Below are 21,446 nucleotides of genomic sequence, written 5' to 3'. Positions count from 1 at the left end.
TCCAACGTGGAATATTAAAGTTGATACGTGTTTCGTCCGTAACAACATCCATTTTATGTATTTATTTGTCAAAAGTGAAGCTCGGGTGAATAAGAAATTGAAGCTCAAAGTTGGTCATTGGAAATTGATTTTGTGAGAAAAAATGCATTTATCCACGTAGAAAAATCAAGGAAACTTAAACCACTTTATATATGGCTATATTTTGGAGATGTGTAATCATGTGTAACATAGAGGCTCTCTTCGCGCGCGCGCGTAGGGAGGTGCAAATCACGAACCGAAATGACATTCGGACCTTAAACTTGGGTGCGCACACGAATGTCAAACCTAACACGGCAAAAATGGTCCCATTGGTGAGCCCACATTATGCCAATTTTTTTTTTTTTTTGCTTTCTCCAATGATTTTTGAGTTTCTAAACTGAAAAAACTCCAATAAACTCCCAATGGCCACAGTGTTAATGGGAAGTAACTCTAATGGACTCCCAATGATCACAATATTAATGGGCAGTATGCCTATAAAAAAGCTCATTCTCCAACAATCTAACATACTCGAAAATCTCACCTACATTCCTGCATACGAAGTTTCTTCTTTTCTGCATTCCTTGTCCAATAAGATCTTGTTTTTGTGGTGATATTGTTCAGATACTAGATCAGTTCGCCGGAGTAGAACCGCGGTGCTCGAATTCTGCTTATTACCGTTGTATCCTGGGAGACAGCCACTCGAACTGAACCTCCAGTACCTACGGCGGGGAGGCGAAACTGTCTTAAGGAAACTGTGCACGCACAGACCTCGGTTTGAAATCTGCTGCAGTTTGTATTTTCTTTCTACATATTATTTTCGCATTACTATTTAATTCATGCAGTTTGTAGTTCCATAGTGTGCAGCTTCCAGATTCATCGTTTACAGTTTTAGCCTGCAGTTAACTTATATTTATGATTTTGTTTGGCTAAACATTTTTTTTCAGCCGTTGGAAGGAAAACAAGTCGTTAGTAGATAAAACCAATTGTATAAGTTTTATTCAATTGCAATAGCCGACTATTGAAATTAATAACCACAAGGCAAAAGATTTCATTTTATCAAAAAAATTCCGAAAGTTTTCCTACAAAAATGACTCAATTTTCAGGTAGGTTGGTATTAAAAAGGGAAAGGAAAATATTGCTTTCTGGAATTGAAAGTCCGGGGGTTTCTGAATTGGATTCCTTCAATTCGTTAAGTATGGTCACTAGACTTTAATTAAATTTAAATATAAATTTCATCGTTTCTTTAGCTGTCTCCTAAAATTGATAAAAAAATTTAAGTGAGCATCACACTATGATGAATCTTTCAAGTAATTATTGTATGAAATGTAAGTAGTGCGTTTGATTGCAAGTATGAAATTTGTATGGAAAGAAAATAAATTTTAAAAATTATTTGCATGGAAATTTTCAATTAAATGTATTTGATTAATTTAATTTTTAACCTAGAAAATATTATATTTGTCTATTTTTTATTGATGAGTAGATGAGAGAGAGAAAACGAATTCCTTAAAAAATAAAATCATACTCTCTCTAAATAAAATATTTTTCTTGATTTCAAAAAAAATATGATCACGTGACCAAAAGTAAGAAAATATTTTTTATGGAAAAAAGTGGCTATCGAACAGCAATCGAACGCACAATTAATAAAATTGTCGAAATTGATAAACAAGTTATTTTTGGATGCTAATGGGTGACGAATTGTCTCTTAATGATGAAGTTTGATTCATTATTCATGAAAATTTTCATTTTCAGCTGTCTTGTTGCTTGGGGCTTTGCATAAAAAAAAAAAAAAAAAAGGATTCGTTTGGCATGCTTTTTGTTTTTGTTTATATTTTTGCTTTTTGTAGAAAAGATTTTGGCGGAAGTTATTTTAGTTTTTTTTTCCTAAAAGCTTTATATTTTGGATGTGCTTTTGAGGAAATCATATTAGACCAATTTTTTTTCAAAAATCTATTTCATGAAATTAGTCAAATGATTGAACCTCAAAAATTTCATTTTGACCTATGAAAAGTAAAGCCAGACAGATCCTTAGTCACGTGGAATGACTGCCAACCATGGAATGTTTGTCTTTTTTTTTTTTTTGGATGTTGATAGTGCTGAATCACGATGAAGCGGTGAAATTTCAAACTAGAGTTTAATAATTCAATCAAGATAATTTGGGGTACAGATTTATTCTTCACGGAATATTTACAAGTCACTAACAAATGCGTGGATCTCACCTGAATAAATAATGGCAAAAAATTAATCCACCGTCCCATGTGAGATGTTGATAGGGGTTCACAATCTCTACCTTTATACCAAGCAGCCCTCTAATTTGGAAGTACCGTGAAACCGAGGAAACTTACATGCATCTGGTGAAATTAGTTAAAAGAACATTGCTAGCAAGAGGCAACCCAAGTACCAAGTCCCGATTTGTTATCTCTTTTCTCTCATTCTTTCCTATTATTTTTCCTACAATACTCGTTTTCAACCACACATTTTTTATTAAAATAACATTATACGTAAATAAAAAAAAAATTTCTTTCTTTTTTAACCACACATTTCAACATCAATCACTATTCCATAATACATTCTTCCCAAATAATGGGTGACAAACACACCCTAAATTAAAACTACATCTCTATGGAATCAAGGGAATAATAATGTTATTTAACAATGATTAATATCGATTTAGATGATAGTTATTTGTCTAATGAATTTAAAATGTATGTTAGCCTCATTCTTGTTAAAAAAAAAAAAAGAAAAAAAAAAGCATTTTGAATAATGTATTGATTGAAAATGTTTGGTTAAAAAATAAAGAAAATGTATGAATTTATGTGTAATATTATTTTATTGAATAATGTGTTGTTAAAGTAAATTAAATTACTGTTGAAAAATATATTTTGATATTTTAAAAAAAAAAAAAAACTCAAACAAAGCTAAGCATTGTGATAGATAACTTAGAGAAATGCTAGGAACTTTATCGGACTTGATAAACATTAATGAATAAATACATGGGTTAATTATGTTCTGGTCACGTGCGTTGACCCAATTAATTCTATTTGTGGTCATTGCATTTTGACCAAATTTCAGTTGAGTTATTATAATTCAATTTGTGTACTTGAATTTTATGTTAAGAGTAATTATATCCCCCCACAATGTTTTTTTATAACTGCATCACGTTTTATTTACAATGAATTTTTTTAATATTTGCTCACTATGTCCTTAACTTTTTTCGCATTTGATTGTTACTCTTAACTTCAATTAATTAAAATATTTTGTCTTTAATCGCGATTTTCATCCAAATATTTTGCTAACTTGCATTGAAAAGATAGACAAATATTTTTGCTTAACTTTTAAATTTTTGCTTAACTTTTATATTAGTTATTTATTTCGATTATTTAAAAATGCGATACAAAAAATATTTCTTTCTGGCTCTCATATCAAATATTTTGGATGAAAATCATCTTTATATGCCAGATATAAAAATTAATAGAAGGTTGATGATATTTTTTTTTAAGTCGAGAACACAAGCGTAAAAATAAGAAAATTTACGATATGCACTGTAATAAAAATGTAGTGTAGTTAACAAAAATTATGGTTTGAATATATATACCCTCGAGTTAATTGAGTTATTAAACTTTAATTTCACCTCAAGGCAAGTCACTCTGCTGGATTTCGTCATGTTGTACAATATCAGACGTTGACATGACCCTTAAATGTTGTAGGTGGTTGTCAAAAAAATATTTTGAAGAAGTGTTTCACGCCTCATCAATTCAACCTCGTCATAATAACCACTACTTTGTTGATCACTAGTCTCCCTAATTTTTCGTTCTCGTTCAATTTCAACAATATATGTACAACTTGATTTAGTAATGGTTGAATACACCAAAGCTATTAGGTGAATATATATCAAATATTGACATCACGATTTTGCATATGTCATTGTATTTTAATTACAGTAAAGGTCCCTAACTTTTACTCCTCATTATATTTATGTTTTCGACTTTTTTCATTGCAATCTTATCCCCAAATTTGATTGATTATCACACGTCCCCAATGACATTTTTCATCCAAAAAAATTGATAAATATTTATTTTTATTTCGAAGTTTGTTAATAGAATTTTTACCAAAATTGTCTCGAGGGACAACGTGATTAAATAGTGTCGGTGGGTGATTTGCACAATACCCTCCAAACGTTTGCCTGTGTTTGTGGAATACTCCATAACCTTTGATTTTGGTGCAAAATCCCCATAAATCACTCAGATGATGTGGGATACTTCCCTCCCGTTTGTATTCATTGATTTAGGTGTTAAAAACAATAAAAATTATAAAAATGCTTCTTGTATACTAGAGTGTACACCCCTCTCACATGAGAGGGGACCCACATTGATTAAAAAATTCGTGAGTCCTTTCGCATGTGAGGGAAATGTGCACTAGAGTATAAAACTGTAGTGTACATGTAGTATCCTTCTAAAAATTATTAAAATAATAAAACCTCAAAAGAATGTTTTAGTTTTTTCAAATTCAAACACTCATTCCTTATTTATTTGAGAAACTAATTGAGAGAGAAAACAAAAGTCCATTTGAATAGAAAAATCCCCATAATTCAACCAAAATGGATAAATCTTATAATATAAGGCCTGTTTGGGAGTGATTTTTTTCTCAAAAAATTAATTTTTTGATTGTTATTTCACTATTCTGACCATCATATTTGACTTCTTCTCTCACAGGTGGCTCCTAACGATCAAAAAATCAATTCTCAAAATCACTCACAAATAGGCTCTATATAACTAGGTAGTGAACGGTGAAAATTATCTCGTGGTTTTGACATGATATGGGTAGTGAATGATGGAATTATTTTGTGATTTTGTTGTGAAGTGGGTAGTGAATGGTGGAAAATTATAAGATGGTGTGTAGTACTTTTCCTATGTTGTGAAAAATAATTATTGATTTTGATCTTTTTGGTCGATTATTGGGTTTTATACACACACTCATTTGTTGATTTATCTCTCAGTGCGTGTTTCAAACAAACGAGCCTTAAGCAAGTGTTCAAATTTGAAGCGATTGAAATAATCTTTGAATTATCATTGATTTTGATCGTTTTTAAAACGTAAACTAATGGATGTAGGTGACGACGCATATTTTGCAACACTTGGATGATTATTTATTTAACTTTTGGATGGGTGGGGGATTTTACATCAAAATGAAATGTCAGCCAGGATTCCACAAAATAAGTTAACATTAGGGATATTGTGCCAAGAATAATACTACTTTGATAGAAAAATACGGCCAAATGCAATGACAAAGATGTTGTGACGGGAGTTGATTGGATGGGATAGCTAACTGTTTAAAATAGTCTAATGATGAAATATCATGTGACATTATGTTAACCATTATATCAAAGTTTCTATTTCTGTGTTGTGCCATTTATCATTCATTAATGAAAGACTAGAACTAAGAATGTAACGATAAAAAGTTATGACATGTATGTTATAACGAATTAACGCTACAAACCATTTATAGAATTAAAATGTAGGGCAATTAAAAAAATGAACATAATTGTCGATATCAAAGTGTCCTAAAATTATAAAGTGTCTGTTTGGTAGAGATTTTAATTTATATGAAATTAATAATTAATTTTAGTCATATATTTTTTGAATTTATAATTTTTTAATTACATATTTCATCAATTTTTATCAAAAATTATTTAATATTTGATTTTAATTCCCTTCAAACAGGGAAAAAGTATAGATGTAATTTATTTACATTTTCTTATTTTCCGAAAGGTAACTTTATGCGGAAACTCTACCGCCGTTTTCTTCAACGGTTAAAATGAATAATTTATTTATTTATTTTTATTAGGAGTAAAAATGGTGGATAAAGTTGAAAGTAAACACGAATCACGTGTGCAGGAAATTGAAACAAACAAATGAAACGGCGTCGTACACATCCTTTCCATTACGAATAAATTTTTAAAGCTTGCCCGGTGCATAGGGAAATTCACATCGGACCTGTCCAAATGGGAGAACGGCTAAACTCCATATAGGATCAGATTGATCTCTTGTAAGTTTTTGGTCTCCTGACCAACAATCTCATTCCGTTCGATCGGAGCTCCGATTTGATCTTTCCTAATTACGATTCGCTTTCACAAATCCCCAGGTTCTATTTTCAGAATCACGTACGAGTCGCATTAGCATCATTTCCAATTGCAACAAAATATGACACGGTTGATTTCGTTTTTAGACGATGCATACTCGATTTCTATAGTGGTTGGATCTTACTGATGGTGTTCTATTTCATTTTTATTGATAATTTAGCTGAATATGTGATCTGTTATGATGTGGGAATGCTGATGGATTTTTGCGAATGTTGCGTTTTGTAGGTTTTGGATAAATGCGAGTGACGTGATATACAAGTACTGCATCGAGCTGATTGATTAAAAAATATGGCTTGGTTTAGTGGGAAAGTCTCTTTAGGGAATTTCCCTGATCTTGCTGGGGCTGTGAATAAACTCAGCGAGAGCGTCAAGAATATTGAGAAGAATTTTGATACGGCACTTGGTCTAGAAGAGAAATCCGAACCTACCAGTAGTACAGATGAAGGTAAATGTTATGTTCACTGCATTTCGATTTTTTTTGTGAATTTTCAACCATTATAATAAGCGTTTTTTGTGTATATTCCTTCTGATCCATAAGCGGGATGGAATTAGAAATCCAATACCTTTAAAACTTGGAAATTATCAGACCATTGAAATTTGCTGCTAGTTCATATTAAGGATGTTTTATATAGTTCATCTTATTCTATTTTTACCAAAGATATTGTTCGAGGTTTAAAGTGCTCCCTTTTGTGGATTTGAACCTCCTTTATTACATGATTAACTAGCTGATTTACAAAATTTTATTCCAAGGAAATGTATATATAAAATTTCTCACTTGGTCAAAAACTACCAGTGTAAAGGATGTTAAAGTAATTGATGCATGAAGGTTAATAAGATGTTCATAGATTATGGTCTACTTCCAAATGTTAATGTTAGGATTGTGGCCATCAGCTACAGACAGGAAAGCACTGTTCGAGCCAATCATGGGTTTTATGGGGAATAAAGGCGGGAACAGTATTGTTGAATCATTGGCAGAGTCTAGTTCCTCCAAGCCTGCATCTCCTCTTAAGGAAGAAGAATCTAGTTCCTCAAAGCCTGCATCTTCTGATAAGGAAGAATCCAGTTTCTCAAAGCCTGCATCTCCTGTTATGGAGAACGAAGTTATCGACAATGATAGTTCAGCTAATATCACAATTGAAAAAAATCCTCCTGTGGATGAAGCAAATGAAGAAACAAAAAAGGTTGATGAACAGCCAAAACACGCCGAGGAATCAAAGGACGTCAGCGGGAAGCAAAAAGATGCTGCTGAATACAGTGAAGGCGGTGCAGATTCACTGCCAGTGCCTGTTGAACTATCTGAACAAAATGTTGAACACATTGAGCAAACAGAATCTGCAATGAACTTTGAAGAGAAAATGTCGGAAGAAGAATTGCCTAAAACCTTGGAGTTGGTCGAACCAGATTCCGCAAGTCCTACGAGTGAGATTGACGTTACTGCTGCAGCTTCTTCAATTAATGAAGTTAGTGATTTGCCGGAGAGCATGAATGAGCTTAATTCACAAGAAGAAGATGTTAAGGAGATTTCTACAGCCCAAGAGTTGAATGTATTGACTGATGGACAAGCTGAAAAAGGATCAGATTCTCCAACTTCTGATGAGGTGAGAATTCCCCCAGATTATTCTGAAAGCAGCTTGCCTGACGTGCAATATGAAGATGCAAAGCCTTCAGTGGAGGTACATGAAAATGATGCTATTTCTGAATACGTTGAGGTGGAGCAGCAATCAACTATAGAAAATGAAGTAAAAGAACAACAGCATTCAAGTTCTGGAAGCAACTCATCTGATGTTGAAGAGTCTGCAGCAAAATTGGAGAAGATAAAGAAGGACATGAAAACAATGGAAATTGCATTGCAAGGAGCTGCTAGACAAGCTCAGGTACTTATCATAATTAAGTTTTGTTTTGAATCATGTGTATCCTTGTTGAAACAAGCTTTTGAAACATGTAGCATGGTGTTATAAGCTTTGAGAAAAGAATTCGTGGAACATTTTCCAGGTTACAAATAGTTGCATAACCAGGTATTGATAGTGGTGGCAATGGGTTGAGCCGGCTTATCTTTCTTGGCCTTTGAGCTCGTGGCTTGTGGGCCGGGCTGAGCTTGGCTGAGGAGCCTTTTTTAAGCCTTCCTATTATGTGGGCTGACCAGCTACTTATTTTCGAGTAGATGGAGTTAAAACTGTACACAAACAACTCGTTAAAATATTTTTATTTTTATTTATTTTATTTTTTTAAATTTGAACATTCGAAAACGAAGAACCTATCTCAAGTTTTCCAAGTATCGACAATGACAATACCTGGAAACTTGAGATGGGTTTTTCGTTTTTCAATTTTCGATTTTGGATGATTGAGTCAAGATTTTTTGTCGTGCAAGTCTTTTTCTTAATACGTATGTGTTCACCTGCTTCATTTTCCATGCAATCAATTTCGATGTTTTGCAATTGAGATTTGAAAATTTGAAATTAGATTTGAAAACTTTTATCTGGGCTTGAAACTGACTACTTTCGAGTAGGTGGAATTAAAATTGTACACGAACGTTACGTGTACAATTTTTTTTTTCAAATCAAACTATTATTAAGAAAATAACAAAGTTTGATTAAATTATTTATCTTACAACATGCAATTTCGGCGTGCTTCTGTTGTATTAAAAAATGAGTATTTTATCAAAGTCTAAGTATCGTCAATGAAGTGTTTTGCCATACCTAAACACATGAAGTCATAGTGGGTACAACAACTATTTAAGTATGTTAACATGTCAATTGAAAGAGCAATCATTCAATTCATATGATTCAAAGTTACGTTTAGTTATTCATTTCGCTTCCTCAAAAAAACTTCAAGAAATCATTTTTCTTATAAGTTTTTGAAGAAGCAAAATCAATAACTAAATGTACTTTTGAATCATATGGGTTGAATGATTTCTCTTTCAGTTGACGTGTTAACGCACTTAAATAGCTATGGTTCCTACTATGACTTCATGTGTTTGACAGAACACTTCATTGACAATGCTTAGAAAATTTGAGGAATGGATTGTGATTTGTGTATGTAATTGTGGAGAGTGGAATAATTGTAGAATTAAATGAGTAAATTATTATGGAGCGAGCAATGAAGGAATAAAGAATTATAGAACTTAGAATGGTAGAGAGTATAGAAGAAAGATTGTAGAACTTATTGTGAGAAAAATGATTTAGAATGAGAGGTATTAATAGATGAAAATAAAAAATAATTCAGAGACCAACGGTCTCTTTGAAGTGACTGTCATTTTTTTTTTTTTTTTAATTTATGAAAAAGTAACCAAACGGTCACTATATTATGGCGAGCTGTGAGCCAAGGCCGCCCATGGGCTGAGCTTTTCCGAGCCAAGTCGGCGAGCCAACGAGCTATTGGGCTCAATTGCCACCACTAGGTTTTGACTATTAGGTAGTTTTGCAGACTTAATTGATTGCTTGATATATTGTTACCCATTTGTTTAGGTCCCTATTCACCCTGTTGGTACCAAATTAGTGAAATTTGCATAAATCTAAAAAATGTTCCTTATTTGTAAGTGGTACGTTTATGTCAGTTCATGTGGTCAGTACAAACAGATTTTTAATGTTGGTTGGTAATTGTTAGAAAAGTGTTTCACCTGTAGCACCTTAGATGCATGTAAATGGAAGTTAGAAATTAGAATTCAACCAGTTATTTGCTCATTGCTTATTTGGTCTTGATTTTTTTTTTTTTTTGTTGATCACGTAGGATGATTCAGTGTGCAAAGTCTAAAATTTAGTGAAAAATGGAATTTTTTTTGTTAGAAATGTCGAAACAACAGTATTTGCCAATGATGATATATATTCTCCTTTTGTTCATTATCAAATCAACTAGACTTGAAGCACAAAAAAATTTTACAGTTGAAAATGGAAAACTGATGATAGTACGACTGTGATTGAACAAGTTAATTATATTACTCATTGCCAGAATTGTTACAGGGATAACTTTTTAATTTTTAATTTTTTTTGTCATGGGTTAATTATTTACCATTGACGCCTTGTACCCTCCATCAAGGTGAGAAATGCACTCATCAATGATTCTTCTTAATTTATCTGTATTTACTGTTGATGTATTAAATTAATCTTGAAATCTGTATGCGTTTTGTGGGGACACTGTCCTTTGTAATAATAACACATCTTTCTTAGTATGTATGTGAATGAAAGATTTGATCTCTTTTAATTACCAATAAAAGAAAAGAGAATCTGACTTCTTTTTTCTTCCTCCTAGGCCAAAGCTGATGAAATTGCAAAATTGATGAATGAAAACGAGCAGCTAAAGGCCGTGATTGAAGATTTGAGGAAAGTAAGTTACTCTATCCTTTAATTGATTTTTTGTCATGTTAATACATTTTCTTGGAAAAGATTTACCTCATAATACGTGCCAGCCACATGCAAATATTTGCAGAATGGTTAATATAAGATAATTTGATCATTCTGATTTTTCAAACATTCGTTTAGAACAAAGTTCTGTGTTAGAACTTAAGGAATGCAAATCACACATTCTTCTATTTTAATTGCATACCAATGATTCTCTGTAAGGCGAGTTGCAAGGTGGGCTTACTTATACATTGGGAATACCTCAGTCATCGATGCTTATGTCAAGACTGAAATTCTTTCTATGGTTGCCTATGCATGAATTATGATGTCTGAACTTTGATGTTTTTACTGTTAACAATGATAGAATTGTCTTAAATTGTTGCATTGGATAACAGGAGGGATGCCAATAATTTATATGCTTACGTCTGGGAAATGAGTATTCTCTCTTCTGCCAATGAAGGATGTAATTAAATTGTTCAGATTAATCATTGTGGACTGATGTAGCAAGTGCAGAGCATTTCCTTTATACCTATAAGATGCATAGACATCAATACAATCCTTATTTGAACTTTTTTTTTCTCAGCTGACTATAATTCTCCTGGACACATTATTTTTGCATGTGTATAGTGAAGGTTTTCAAAGCGTATTTTCCGATCTTTCATGATCGTGGATGTTATGGGTAGTCAATTGGGCTGGAGAACATCTGATACTATTGTGCAAGGCCAAGTACTGAATAATAAAACTTGTTGGAGAATGAGGTTCAGTGTCAAACTGTACAGATTTATTAAAATATGTTATCGGATTCAATCATTTAGAAAACACAAAGTGGACATTTATTTAATCTATACCTGATGGCTTTGTGGCAAGAGACGGGAAATAGTTATGGTCATTCTTCAATTCAGTATTAATATGTTACTCTAGTTCATTAATTTTGACAAAAAGTTACGTATGAATGCTTAATGATATAAATATAAACAAGCAAGTGGAAAGGGGGAAAAACTTGGACTGTCTCTGAACTAAGGTCCTCAACTGTATTTAAACAAGAAAGCAGGTTGGATTATGGAGAAATTTGAAGTATCTTTGCGTATACTAGAGTGTACACCCCTCTCACATGAGAGGGGACCCACATTAATTAAAAAATTCGTGAGTCCTTTCGCATGTGAGGGAAATGTGCACTAGAGTATAAAACTGTAGTGTACATGTAGTATCCTTCTAAAAATTATTAAAATAATAAAACCTCAAAAGAATGTTTTAGTTTTTTCAAATTCAAACACTCATTCCTTATTTATTTGAGAAACTAATTGAGAGAGAAAACAAAAGTCCATTTGAATAGAAAAATCCCCATAATTCAACCAAAATGGATAAATCTTATAATATAAGGCCTGTTTGGGAGTGATTTTTTTCTCAAAAAATTAATTTTTTGATTGTTATTTCACTATTCTGACCATCATATTTGACTTCTTCTCTCACAGGTGGCTCCTAACGATCAAAAAATCAATTCTCAAAATCACTCACAAATAGGCTCTATATAACTAGGTAGTGAACGGTGAAAATTATCTCGTGGTTTTGACATGATATGGGTAGTGAATGATGGAATTATTTTGTGATTTTGTTGTGAAGTGGGTAGTGAATGGTGGAAAATTATAAGATGGTGTGTAGTACTTTTCCTATGTTGTGAAAAATAATTATTGATTTTGATCTTTTTGGTCGATTATTGGGTTTTATACACACACTCATTTGTTGATTTATCTCTCAGTGCGTGTTTGAAACAAACGAGCCTTAAGCAAGTGTTCAAATTTGAAGCGATTGAAATAATCTTTGAATTATCATTGATTTTGATCGTTTTTAAAACGTAAACTAATGGATGTAGGTGACGACGCATATTTTGCAACACTTGGATGATTATTTATTTAACTTTTGGATGGGTGGGGGATTTTACATCAAAATGAAATGTCAGCCAGGATTCCACAAAATAAGTTAACATTAGGGATATTGTGCCAAGAATAATACTACTTTGATAGAAAAATACGGCCAAATGCAATGACAAAGATGTTGTGACGGGAGTTGATTGGATGGGATAGCTAACTGTTTAAAATAGTCTAATGATGAAATATCATGTGACATTATGTTAACCATTATATCAAAGTTTCTATTTCTGTGTTGTGCCATTTATCATTCATTAATGAAAGACTAGAACTAAGAATGTAACGATAAAAAGTTATGACATGTATGTTATAACGAATTAACGCTACAAACCATTTATAGAATTAAAATGTAGGGCAATTAAAAAAATGAACATAATTGTCGATATCAAAGTGTCCTAAAATTATAAAGTCTCTGTTTGGTAGAGATTTTAATTTATATGAAATTAATAATTAATTTTAGTCATATATTTTTTGAATTTATAATTTTTTAATTACATATTTCATCAATTTTTATCAAAAATTATTTAATATTTGATTTTAATTCCCTTCAAACAGGGAAAAAGTATAGATGTAATTTATTTACATTTTCTTATTTTCCGAAAGGTAACTTTATGCGGAAACTCTACCGCCGTTTTCTTCAACGGTTAAAATGAATAATTTATTTATTTATTTTTATTAGGAGTAAAAATGGTGGATAAAGTTGAAAGTAAACACGAATCACGTGTGCAGGAAATTGAAACAAACAAATGAAACGGCGTCGTACACATCCTTTCCATTACGAATAAATTTTTAAAGCTTGCCCGGTGCATAGGGAAATTCACATCGGACCTGTCCAAATGGGAGAACGGCTAAACTCCATATAGGATCAGATTGATCTCTTGTAAGTTTTTGGTCTCCTGACCAACAATCTCATTCCGTTCGATCGGAGCTCCGATTTGATCTTTCCTAATTACGATTCGCTTTCACAAATCCCCAGGTTCTATTTTCAGAATCACGTACGAGTCGCACTAGCATCATTTCCAATTGCAACAAAATATGACACGGTTGATTTATTTTTTAGACGATGCATACTCGATTTCTATAGTGGTTGGATCTTACTGATGGTGTTCTATTTCATTTTTATTGATAATTTAGCTGAATATGTGATCTGTTATGATGTGGGAATGCTGATGGATTTTTGCGAATGTTGCGTTTTGTAGGTTTTGGATAAATGCGAGTGACGTGATATACAAGTACTGCATCGAGCTGATTGATTAAAAAATATGGCTTGGTTTAGTGGGAAAGTCTCTTTAGGGAATTTCCCTGATCTTGCTGGGGCTGTGAATAAACTCAGCGAGAGCGTCAAGAATATTGAGAAGAATTTTGATACGGCACTTGGTCTAGAAGAGAAATCCGAACCTACCAGTAGTACAGATGAAGGTAAATGTTATGTTCACTGCATTTCGATTTTTTTTGTGAATTTTCAACCATTATAATAAGCGTTTTTTGTGTATATTCCTTCTGATCCATAAGCGGGATGGAATTAGAAATCCAATACCTTTAAAACTTGGAAATTATCAGACCATTGAAATTTGCTGCTAGTTCATATTAAGGATGTTTTATATAGTTCATCTTATTCTATTTTTACCAAAGATATTGTTCGAGGTTTAAAGTGCTCCCTTTTGTGGATTTGAACCTCCTTTATTACATGATTAACTAGCTGATTTACAAAATTTTATTCCAAGGAAATGTATATATAAAATTTCTCACTTGGTCAAAAACTTCCAGTGTAAAGGATGTTAAAGTAATTGATGAATGAAGGTTAATAAGATGTTCATAGATTATGGTCTACTTCCAAATGTTAATGTTAGGATTGTGGCCATCAGCTACAGACAGGAAAGCACTGTTCGAGCCAATCATGGGTTTTATGGGGAATAAAGGCGGGAACAGTATTGTTGAATCATTGACAGAGTCTAGTTCCTCCAAGCCTGCATCTCCTCTTAAGGAAGAAGAATCTAGTTCCTCAAAGCCTGCATCTTCTGATAAGGAAGAATCCAGTTTCTCAAAGCCTGCATCTCCTGTTATGGAGAACGAAGTTATCGACAATGATAGTTCAGCTAATATCACAATTGAAAAAAATCCTCCTGTGGATGAAGCAAATGAAGAAACAAAAAAGGTTGATGAACAGCCAAAACACGCCGAGGAATCAAAGGACGTCAGCGGGAAGCAAAAAGATGCTGCTGAATACAGTGAAGGCGGTGCAGATTCACTGCCAGTGCCTGTTGAACTATCTGAACAAAATGTTGAACACATTGAGCAAACAGAATCTGCAATGAACTTTGAAGAGAAAATGTCGGAAGAAGAATTGCCTAAAACCTTGGAGTTGGTTGAACCAGATTCCGCAAGTCCTACGAGTGAGATTGACGTTACTGCTGCAGCTTCTTCAATTAATGAAGTTAGTGATTTGCCGGAGAGCATGAATGAGCTTAATTCACAAGAAGAAGATGTTAAGGAGATTTCTACAGCCCAAGAGTTGAATGTATTGACTGATGGACAAGCTGAAAAAGGATCAGATTCTCCAACTTCTGATGAGGTGAGAATTCCCCCAGATTATTCTGAAAGCAGCTTGCCTGACGTGCAATATGAAGATGCAAAGCCTTCAGTGGAGGTACATGAAAATGATGCTATTTCTGAATACGTTGAGGTGGAGCAGCAATCAACTATAGAAAATGAAGTAAAAGAACAACAGCATTCAAGTTCTGGAAGCAACTCATCTGATGTTGAAGAGTCTGCAGCAAAATTGGAGAAGATAAAGAAGGACATGAAAACAATGGAAATTGCATTGCAAGGAGCTGCTAGACAAGCTCAGGTACTTATCATAATTAAGTTTTGTTTTGAATCATGTGTATCCTTGTTGAAACAAGCTTTTGAAACATGTAGCATGGTGTTATAAGCTTTGAGAAAAGAATTCGTGGAACATTTTCCAGGTTACAAATAGTTGCATAACCAGGTATTGATAGTGGTGGCAATGGGTTGAGCCGGCTTATCTTTCTTGGCCTTTGAGCTCGTGGCTTGTGGGCCGGGCTGAGCTTGGCTGAGGAGCCTTTTTTAAGCCTTCCTATTATGTGGGCTGACCAGCTACTTATTTTCGAGTAGATGGAGTTAAAACTGTACACAAACAACTCGTTAAAATATTTTTATTTTTATTTATTTTATTTTTTTAAATTTGAACATTCGAAAACGAAGAACCTATCTCAAGTTTTCCAAGTATCGACAATGACAATACCTGGAAACTTGAGATGGGTTTTTCGTTTTTCAATTTTCGATTTTGGATGATTGAGTCAAGATTTTTTGTCGTGCAAGTCTTTTTCTTAATACGTATGTGTTCACCTGCTTCATTTTCCATGCAATCAATTTCGATGTTTTGCAATTGAGATTTGAAAATTTGAAATTAGATTTGAAAACTTTTATCTGGGCTTGAAACTGACTACTTTCGAGTAGGTGGAATTAAAATTGTACACGAACGTTACGTGTACAATTTTTTTTTTCAAATCAAACTATTATTAAGAAAATAACAAAGTTTGATTAAATTATTTATCTTACAACATGCAATTTCGGCGTGCTTCTGTTGTATTAAAAAATGAGTATTTTATCAAGGTCTAAGTATCGTCAATGAAGTGTTTTGCCATACCTAAACACATGAAGTCATAGTGGGTACAACAACTATTTAAGTATGTTAACATGTCAATTGAAAGAGCAATCATTCAATTCATATGATTCAAAGTTACGTTTAGTTATTCATTTCGCTTCCTCAAAAAAACTTCAAGAAATCATTTTTCTTATAAGTTTTTGAAGAAGCAAAATCAATAACTAAATGTACTTTTGAATCATATGGGTTGAATGATTTCTCTTTCAGTTGACGTGTTAACGCACTTAAATAGCTATGGTTCCTACTATGACTTCATGTGTTTGACAGAACACTTCATTGACAATGCTTAGAAAATTTGAGGAATGGATTGTGATTTGTGTATGTAATTGTGGAGAGTGGAATAATTGTAGAATTAAATGAGTAAATTATTATGGAGCGAGCAATGAAGGAATAAAGAATTATAGAACTTAGAATGGTAGAGAGTATAGAAGAAAGATTGTAGAACTTATTGTGAGAAAAATGATTTAGAATGAGAGGTATTAATAGATGAAAATAAAAAATAATTCAGAGACCAACGGTCTCTTTGAAGTGACTGTCATTTTTTTTTTTTTTTTAATTTATGAAAAAGTAACCAAACGGTCACTATATTATGGCGAGCTGTGAGCCAAGGCCGCCCATGGGCTGAGCTTTTCCGAGCCAAGTCGGCGAGCCAACGAGCTATTGGGCTCAATTGCCACCACTAGGTTTTGACTATTAGGTAGTTTTGCAGACTTAATTGATTGCTTGATATATTGTTACCCATTTGTTTAGGTCCCTATTCACCCTGTTGGTACCAAATTAGTGAAATTTGCATAAATCTAAAAAATGTTCCTTATTTGTAAGTGGTACGTTTATGTCAGTTCATGTGGTCAGTACAAACAGATTTTTAATGTTGGTTGGTAATTGTTAGAAAAGTGTTTCACCTGTAGCACCTTAGATGCATGTAAATGGAAGTTAGAAATTAGAATTCAACCAGTTATTTGCTCATTGCTTATTTGGTCTTGATTTTTTTTTTTGTTGATCACGTAGGATGATTCAGTGTGCAAAGTCTAAAATTTAGTGAAAAATGGAATTTTTTTTGTTAGAAATGTCGAAACAACAGTATTTGCCAATGATGATATATATTCTCCTTTTGTTCATTATCAAATCAACTAGACTTGAAGCACAAAAAAATTTTACAGTTGAAAATGGAAAACTGATGATAGTACGACTGTGATTGAACAAGTTAATTATATTACTCATTGCCAGAATTGTTACAGGGATAACTTTTTAATTTTTAATTTTTTTTGTCATGGGTTAATTATTTACCATTGACGCCTTGTACCCTCCATCAAGGTGAGAAATGCACTCATCAATGATTCTTCTTAATTTATCTGTATTTACTGTTGATGTATTAAATTAATCTTGAAATCTGTATGCGTTTTGTGGGGACACTGTCCTTTGTAATAATAACACATCTTTCTTAGTATGTATGTGAATGAAAGATTTGATCTCTTTTAATTACCAATAAAAGAAAAGAGAATCTGACTTCTTTTTTCTTCCTCCTAGGCCAAAGCTGATGAAATTGCAAAATTGATGAATGAAAACGAGCAGCTAAAGGCCGTGATTGAAGATTTGAGGAAAGTAAGTTACTCTATCCTTTAATTGATTTTTTGTCATGTTAATACATTTTCTTGGAAAAGATTTACCTCATAATACGTGCCAGCCACATGCAAATATTTGCAGAATGGTTAATATAAGATAATTTGATCATTCTGATTTTTCAAACATTCGTTTAGAACAAAGTTCTGTGTTAGAACTTAAGGAATGCAAATCACACATTCTTCTATTTTAATTGCATACCAATGATTCTCTGTAAGGCGAGTTGCAAGGTGGGCTTACTTATACATTGGGAATACCTCAGTCATCGATGCTTATGTCAAGACTGAAATTCTTTCTATGGTTGCCTATGCATGAATTATGATGTCTGAACTTTGATGTTTTTACTGTTAACAATGATAGAATTGTCTTAAATTGTTGCATTGGATAACAGGAGGGATGCCAATAATTTATATGCTTACGTCTGGGAAATGAGTATTCTCTCTTCTGCCAATGAAGGATGTAATTAAATTGTTCAGATTAATCATTGTGGACTGATGTAGCAAGTGCAGAGCATTTCCTTTATACCTATAAGATGCATAGACATCAATACAATCCTTATTTGAACTTTTTTTTTCTCAGCTGACTATAATTCTCCTGGACACATTATTTTTGCATGTGTATAGTGAAGGTTTTCAAAGCGTATTTTCCGATCTTTCATGATCGTGGATGTTATGGGTAGTCAATTGGGCTGGAGAACATCTGATACTATTGTGCAAGGCCAAGTACTGAATAATAAAACTTGTTGGAGAATGAGGTTCAGTGTCAAACTGTACAGATTTATTAAAATATGTTATCGGATTCAATCATTTAGAAAACACAAAGTGGACATTTATTTAATCTATACCTGATGGCTTTGTGGCAAGAGACGGGAAATAGTTATGGTCATTCTTCAATTCAGTATTAATATGTTACTCTAGTTCATTAATTTTGACAAAAAGTTACGTATGAATGCTTAATGATATAAATATAAACAAGCAAGTGGAAAGGGGGAAAAACTTGGACTGTCTCTGAACTAAGGTCCTCAACTGTATTTAAACAAGAAAGCAGGTTGGATTATGGAGAAATTTGAAGTATCTTTGCATGAAGTAAATAAATGCATTTGGCGATATTCATGTAAGAAGAGAATAAGAAAATGAATGACGTGGTGTACTCACTGTACTGGCAGTGCAACTCAATTTGGGAACTTATCTTATTGATTCTTTCTCCCTTCCATGAGAAATTTTCTGCTCATATATCTTTTTTGCAATGTTAATTGTTTACCTCGATTATTATTTACTTACAGATACAAATATTCAGATATAAGGATATTTAATCTCTTTTGACTTGAGGAAAATAAAATTTTTCAGATAAAATCAAATGAAGCAGAAATTGAATCTCTCCGGGAGGATTATCATCAAAGGGTGGCAACGCTTGAAAGAAAGGTATAGAATATTCATTGTCTATGGTCTCTATTTCTTCCGTCAAGTTTCACTATGATAATGCAAGGAAAATTGAAGATTATAAATAATTTTATAGTGCCAAGGCAGACATCTTGAAATTTTTGATGTAGCAAAAATTTGAATGTTATGTTACTTACAATATTAGATAATTTGAGGTGCTTCTTTTTTTTTTTTTTTTGGCTTCAGATTGCTTGATTGAAGTGGCAATTTTCATTTTTTAACATCTCATTTGCAAGTTACTTGATTTTCCAATCGAATTGCTAAATCTTGAAATCTTCCTCAGTGGGATATCAATTCTCGTACTTCACCAGTTAATTATTCTCGAGAACCAACATAGTGATGAGCATTCGTATACATTGTATGCACGTTAAGTTTTTTGGTAGTGCTAATTATCTCGAGTTCTCATTTTAGCTATACTGGCAACTAAAGACTTCATTATCAATTAGTCATATAGAAACTGCAGTTTCTGACACATATTGGACTAGTTGATTTCAGCATCTTCGAATAATTGGATGATATATAGTCACTTTGCACAAACTCTACTTCCTACTTTACGTGACTGCATATTTAACCGAGTCACCCAGTTATGTTTATCTTTCCATCTATTTGTTTTTCATAAAAAGGTTATTGTGAAATCTACTATGATGAATCTTTAGTTTATCTATTAGCATGTTATGTTAGTTGACATATGGATTATTTAACTTTCCATATTTCATATGCATGCTTCTAAGTTTCCTGAAGTACCATGCCAATTTTATCTTTGGTTATTTATTCATCTAGTTGAAATCAATTTGAGCAACTGATGTGCATTTTATCAGGTTTATGCTCTCGCTAAGGAAAGGGATGCACTGCGCAGAGAGCAGAGTAAGAAAATTGATGCTGCAGCTCTTTTGAAGGAAAAAGATGAAATAATCACTCAGGTTATGGCTGAAGGTGTGAACTTCTAAGTAATTAGTAGAAGATTGAATTCAATTTAATACTTATCATTGGTTAGTTTTTCTCTGGCATAAAGGATTTCCTTGTTTACAAGAAGTATAAGTTGCTTTATATTGACAGGCAATGTATGACCGTTGTAGATTCCATGATAAAAATGAATAGCACGTTAGCATCTTGAGGGAGGATTAGTGATGGATTTCTCACTTTACTATAGGTTCATTCATTGCCTGTGTGGAGTAGATTGAGAAAGGTTTTGCTTAATTAAAATGAAATCTGAATAGATCCTTCCAATCTAGGATTACTTGGTTTGGTGGATTAGTTACATGCCTAATTTTTTTTTCTTTGATTTCTTATATCCTAAACAATATATCAATTTCAATTACAGATGGAAAAAGCTTGTATAACAACAAATTATTTATTGTTGGTGGCTAAAATCAAAATATGAACAATTCTCCAATGTGACAACTAAAGATTTGCAACATGCCAAAATTTTGAATCCACTCTCTGATTTTTGACCTAAAAAAGAACTTCTAGATAGAAAGTTAGTTACCAATGAAATTTTTGAAATTTCCTTAACACTTTTTACTTTATCATTAGCATCCTGTTTGAAACCACCAAGTGAGTAAATGTTATAACATTTGGCATTTTTAAATGTAGTAATCCCTTTCTAATTCGTTTTCACCTATGGTTGTTATATACATGGTTTCTAATGTTGTGTCACTCAAGGAATACTTGTATATGAGTTAAAACATTTACATGAGATCTTTTTGTAACTGTATACACACCTAGTTGTTCGTATGGGTGCTCTTACACTTGTGTTTATGTACAATCTTTTTTGGGCTATAACTGGGATTCAAATTTGCAATTTTATCATTACTTTCCAGGTGAAGAGCTTTCAAAAAAGCAAGCTGCTCAGGAATCTCATATGAGAAAATTAAGGGCACAGGTATGCTTTTTCTGATAACTAGTTCATCTTTGAAAGACACAATGTTGCCGTGGAAACTTTTTTAATTTTTAACACGTGTCTTCCCTCTTATCAATTTTGTCTTTACTTTCTTCTGAAAGCTAGATTAGAGAGCTTGAGGAAGAGAAGAAAGGACTGCTTACCAAACTACAGGTAATTCTCACTCATTTTCTGCATATAGTTTTCATTTGTCTGTAGGTTAATGTATGTCATCTACTTAAAGTTTCTCTATATAGATTAGGCAGCTGATATGTTAAGCTAACTGTCCTTTGTTTTCTGTTATGGACTCTTGTGGGGGGCTGAAGGGAGGCAAAAATGGGATACTTGTTATCTGTTAGTATTGTTTCGGTGCTGGATTTCCTAAGGATTTGAGTGAAATCGCAGCA

General features: G+C 32.8%; 1 protein-coding gene across 1 annotated transcript; it reads left to right on the top strand.

Annotated features, from left to right (window-relative positions):
- Nucleotides 1-5,983: 5,983 nt before the first annotated feature.
- On the top strand, nucleotides 5,984-21,273 carry LOC111373744 (golgin candidate 5-like). Its single transcript, XM_022996311.1, has 13 exons — nucleotides 5,984-6,266; nucleotides 6,380-6,599; nucleotides 7,031-8,028; nucleotides 10,400-10,490; nucleotides 10,711-10,792; nucleotides 10,884-10,951; nucleotides 13,668-13,832; nucleotides 14,264-15,261; nucleotides 17,629-17,703; nucleotides 19,068-19,142; nucleotides 19,979-20,093; nucleotides 20,981-21,042; nucleotides 21,166-21,273. The coding sequence occupies exons 2-13, from the start codon at nucleotides 6,443-6,445 to the stop codon at nucleotides 21,256-21,258; spliced, it is 2,979 nt and encodes a 992-aa protein (XP_022852079.1). The 5' UTR covers nucleotides 5,984-6,266; nucleotides 6,380-6,442; the 3' UTR covers nucleotides 21,259-21,273.
- Nucleotides 21,274-21,446: the final 173 nt, after the last annotated feature.

This window comes from Olea europaea, chromosome 2 (assembly GCF_002742605.1).
Source record: "Olea europaea var. sylvestris chromosome 2, O_europaea_v1, whole genome shotgun sequence".
Taxonomy (NCBI): Eukaryota; Viridiplantae; Streptophyta; class Magnoliopsida; order Lamiales; family Oleaceae; genus Olea; species Olea europaea.
This window is presented reverse-complemented; position numbering and strand designations above follow the sequence as displayed.

Bases quoted from the DNA above. Each gene is read 5' to 3' on its own strand.
- LOC111373744 (XM_022996311.1), top strand. From the start codon at position 6,443: ATGGCTTGGTTTAGTGGGAAAGTCTCTTTAGGGAATTTCCCTGATCTT. The intron at 6,600-7,030 runs GTAAATGTTATG...TGTTAATGTTAG, and splicing joins TACCAGTAGTACAGATGAAG to GATTGTGGCCATCAGCTACA. The intron at 10,952-13,667 runs GTAATTAAATTG...GAGCTGATTGAT, and splicing joins CTCTTCTGCCAATGAAGGAT to TAAAAAATATGGCTTGGTTT.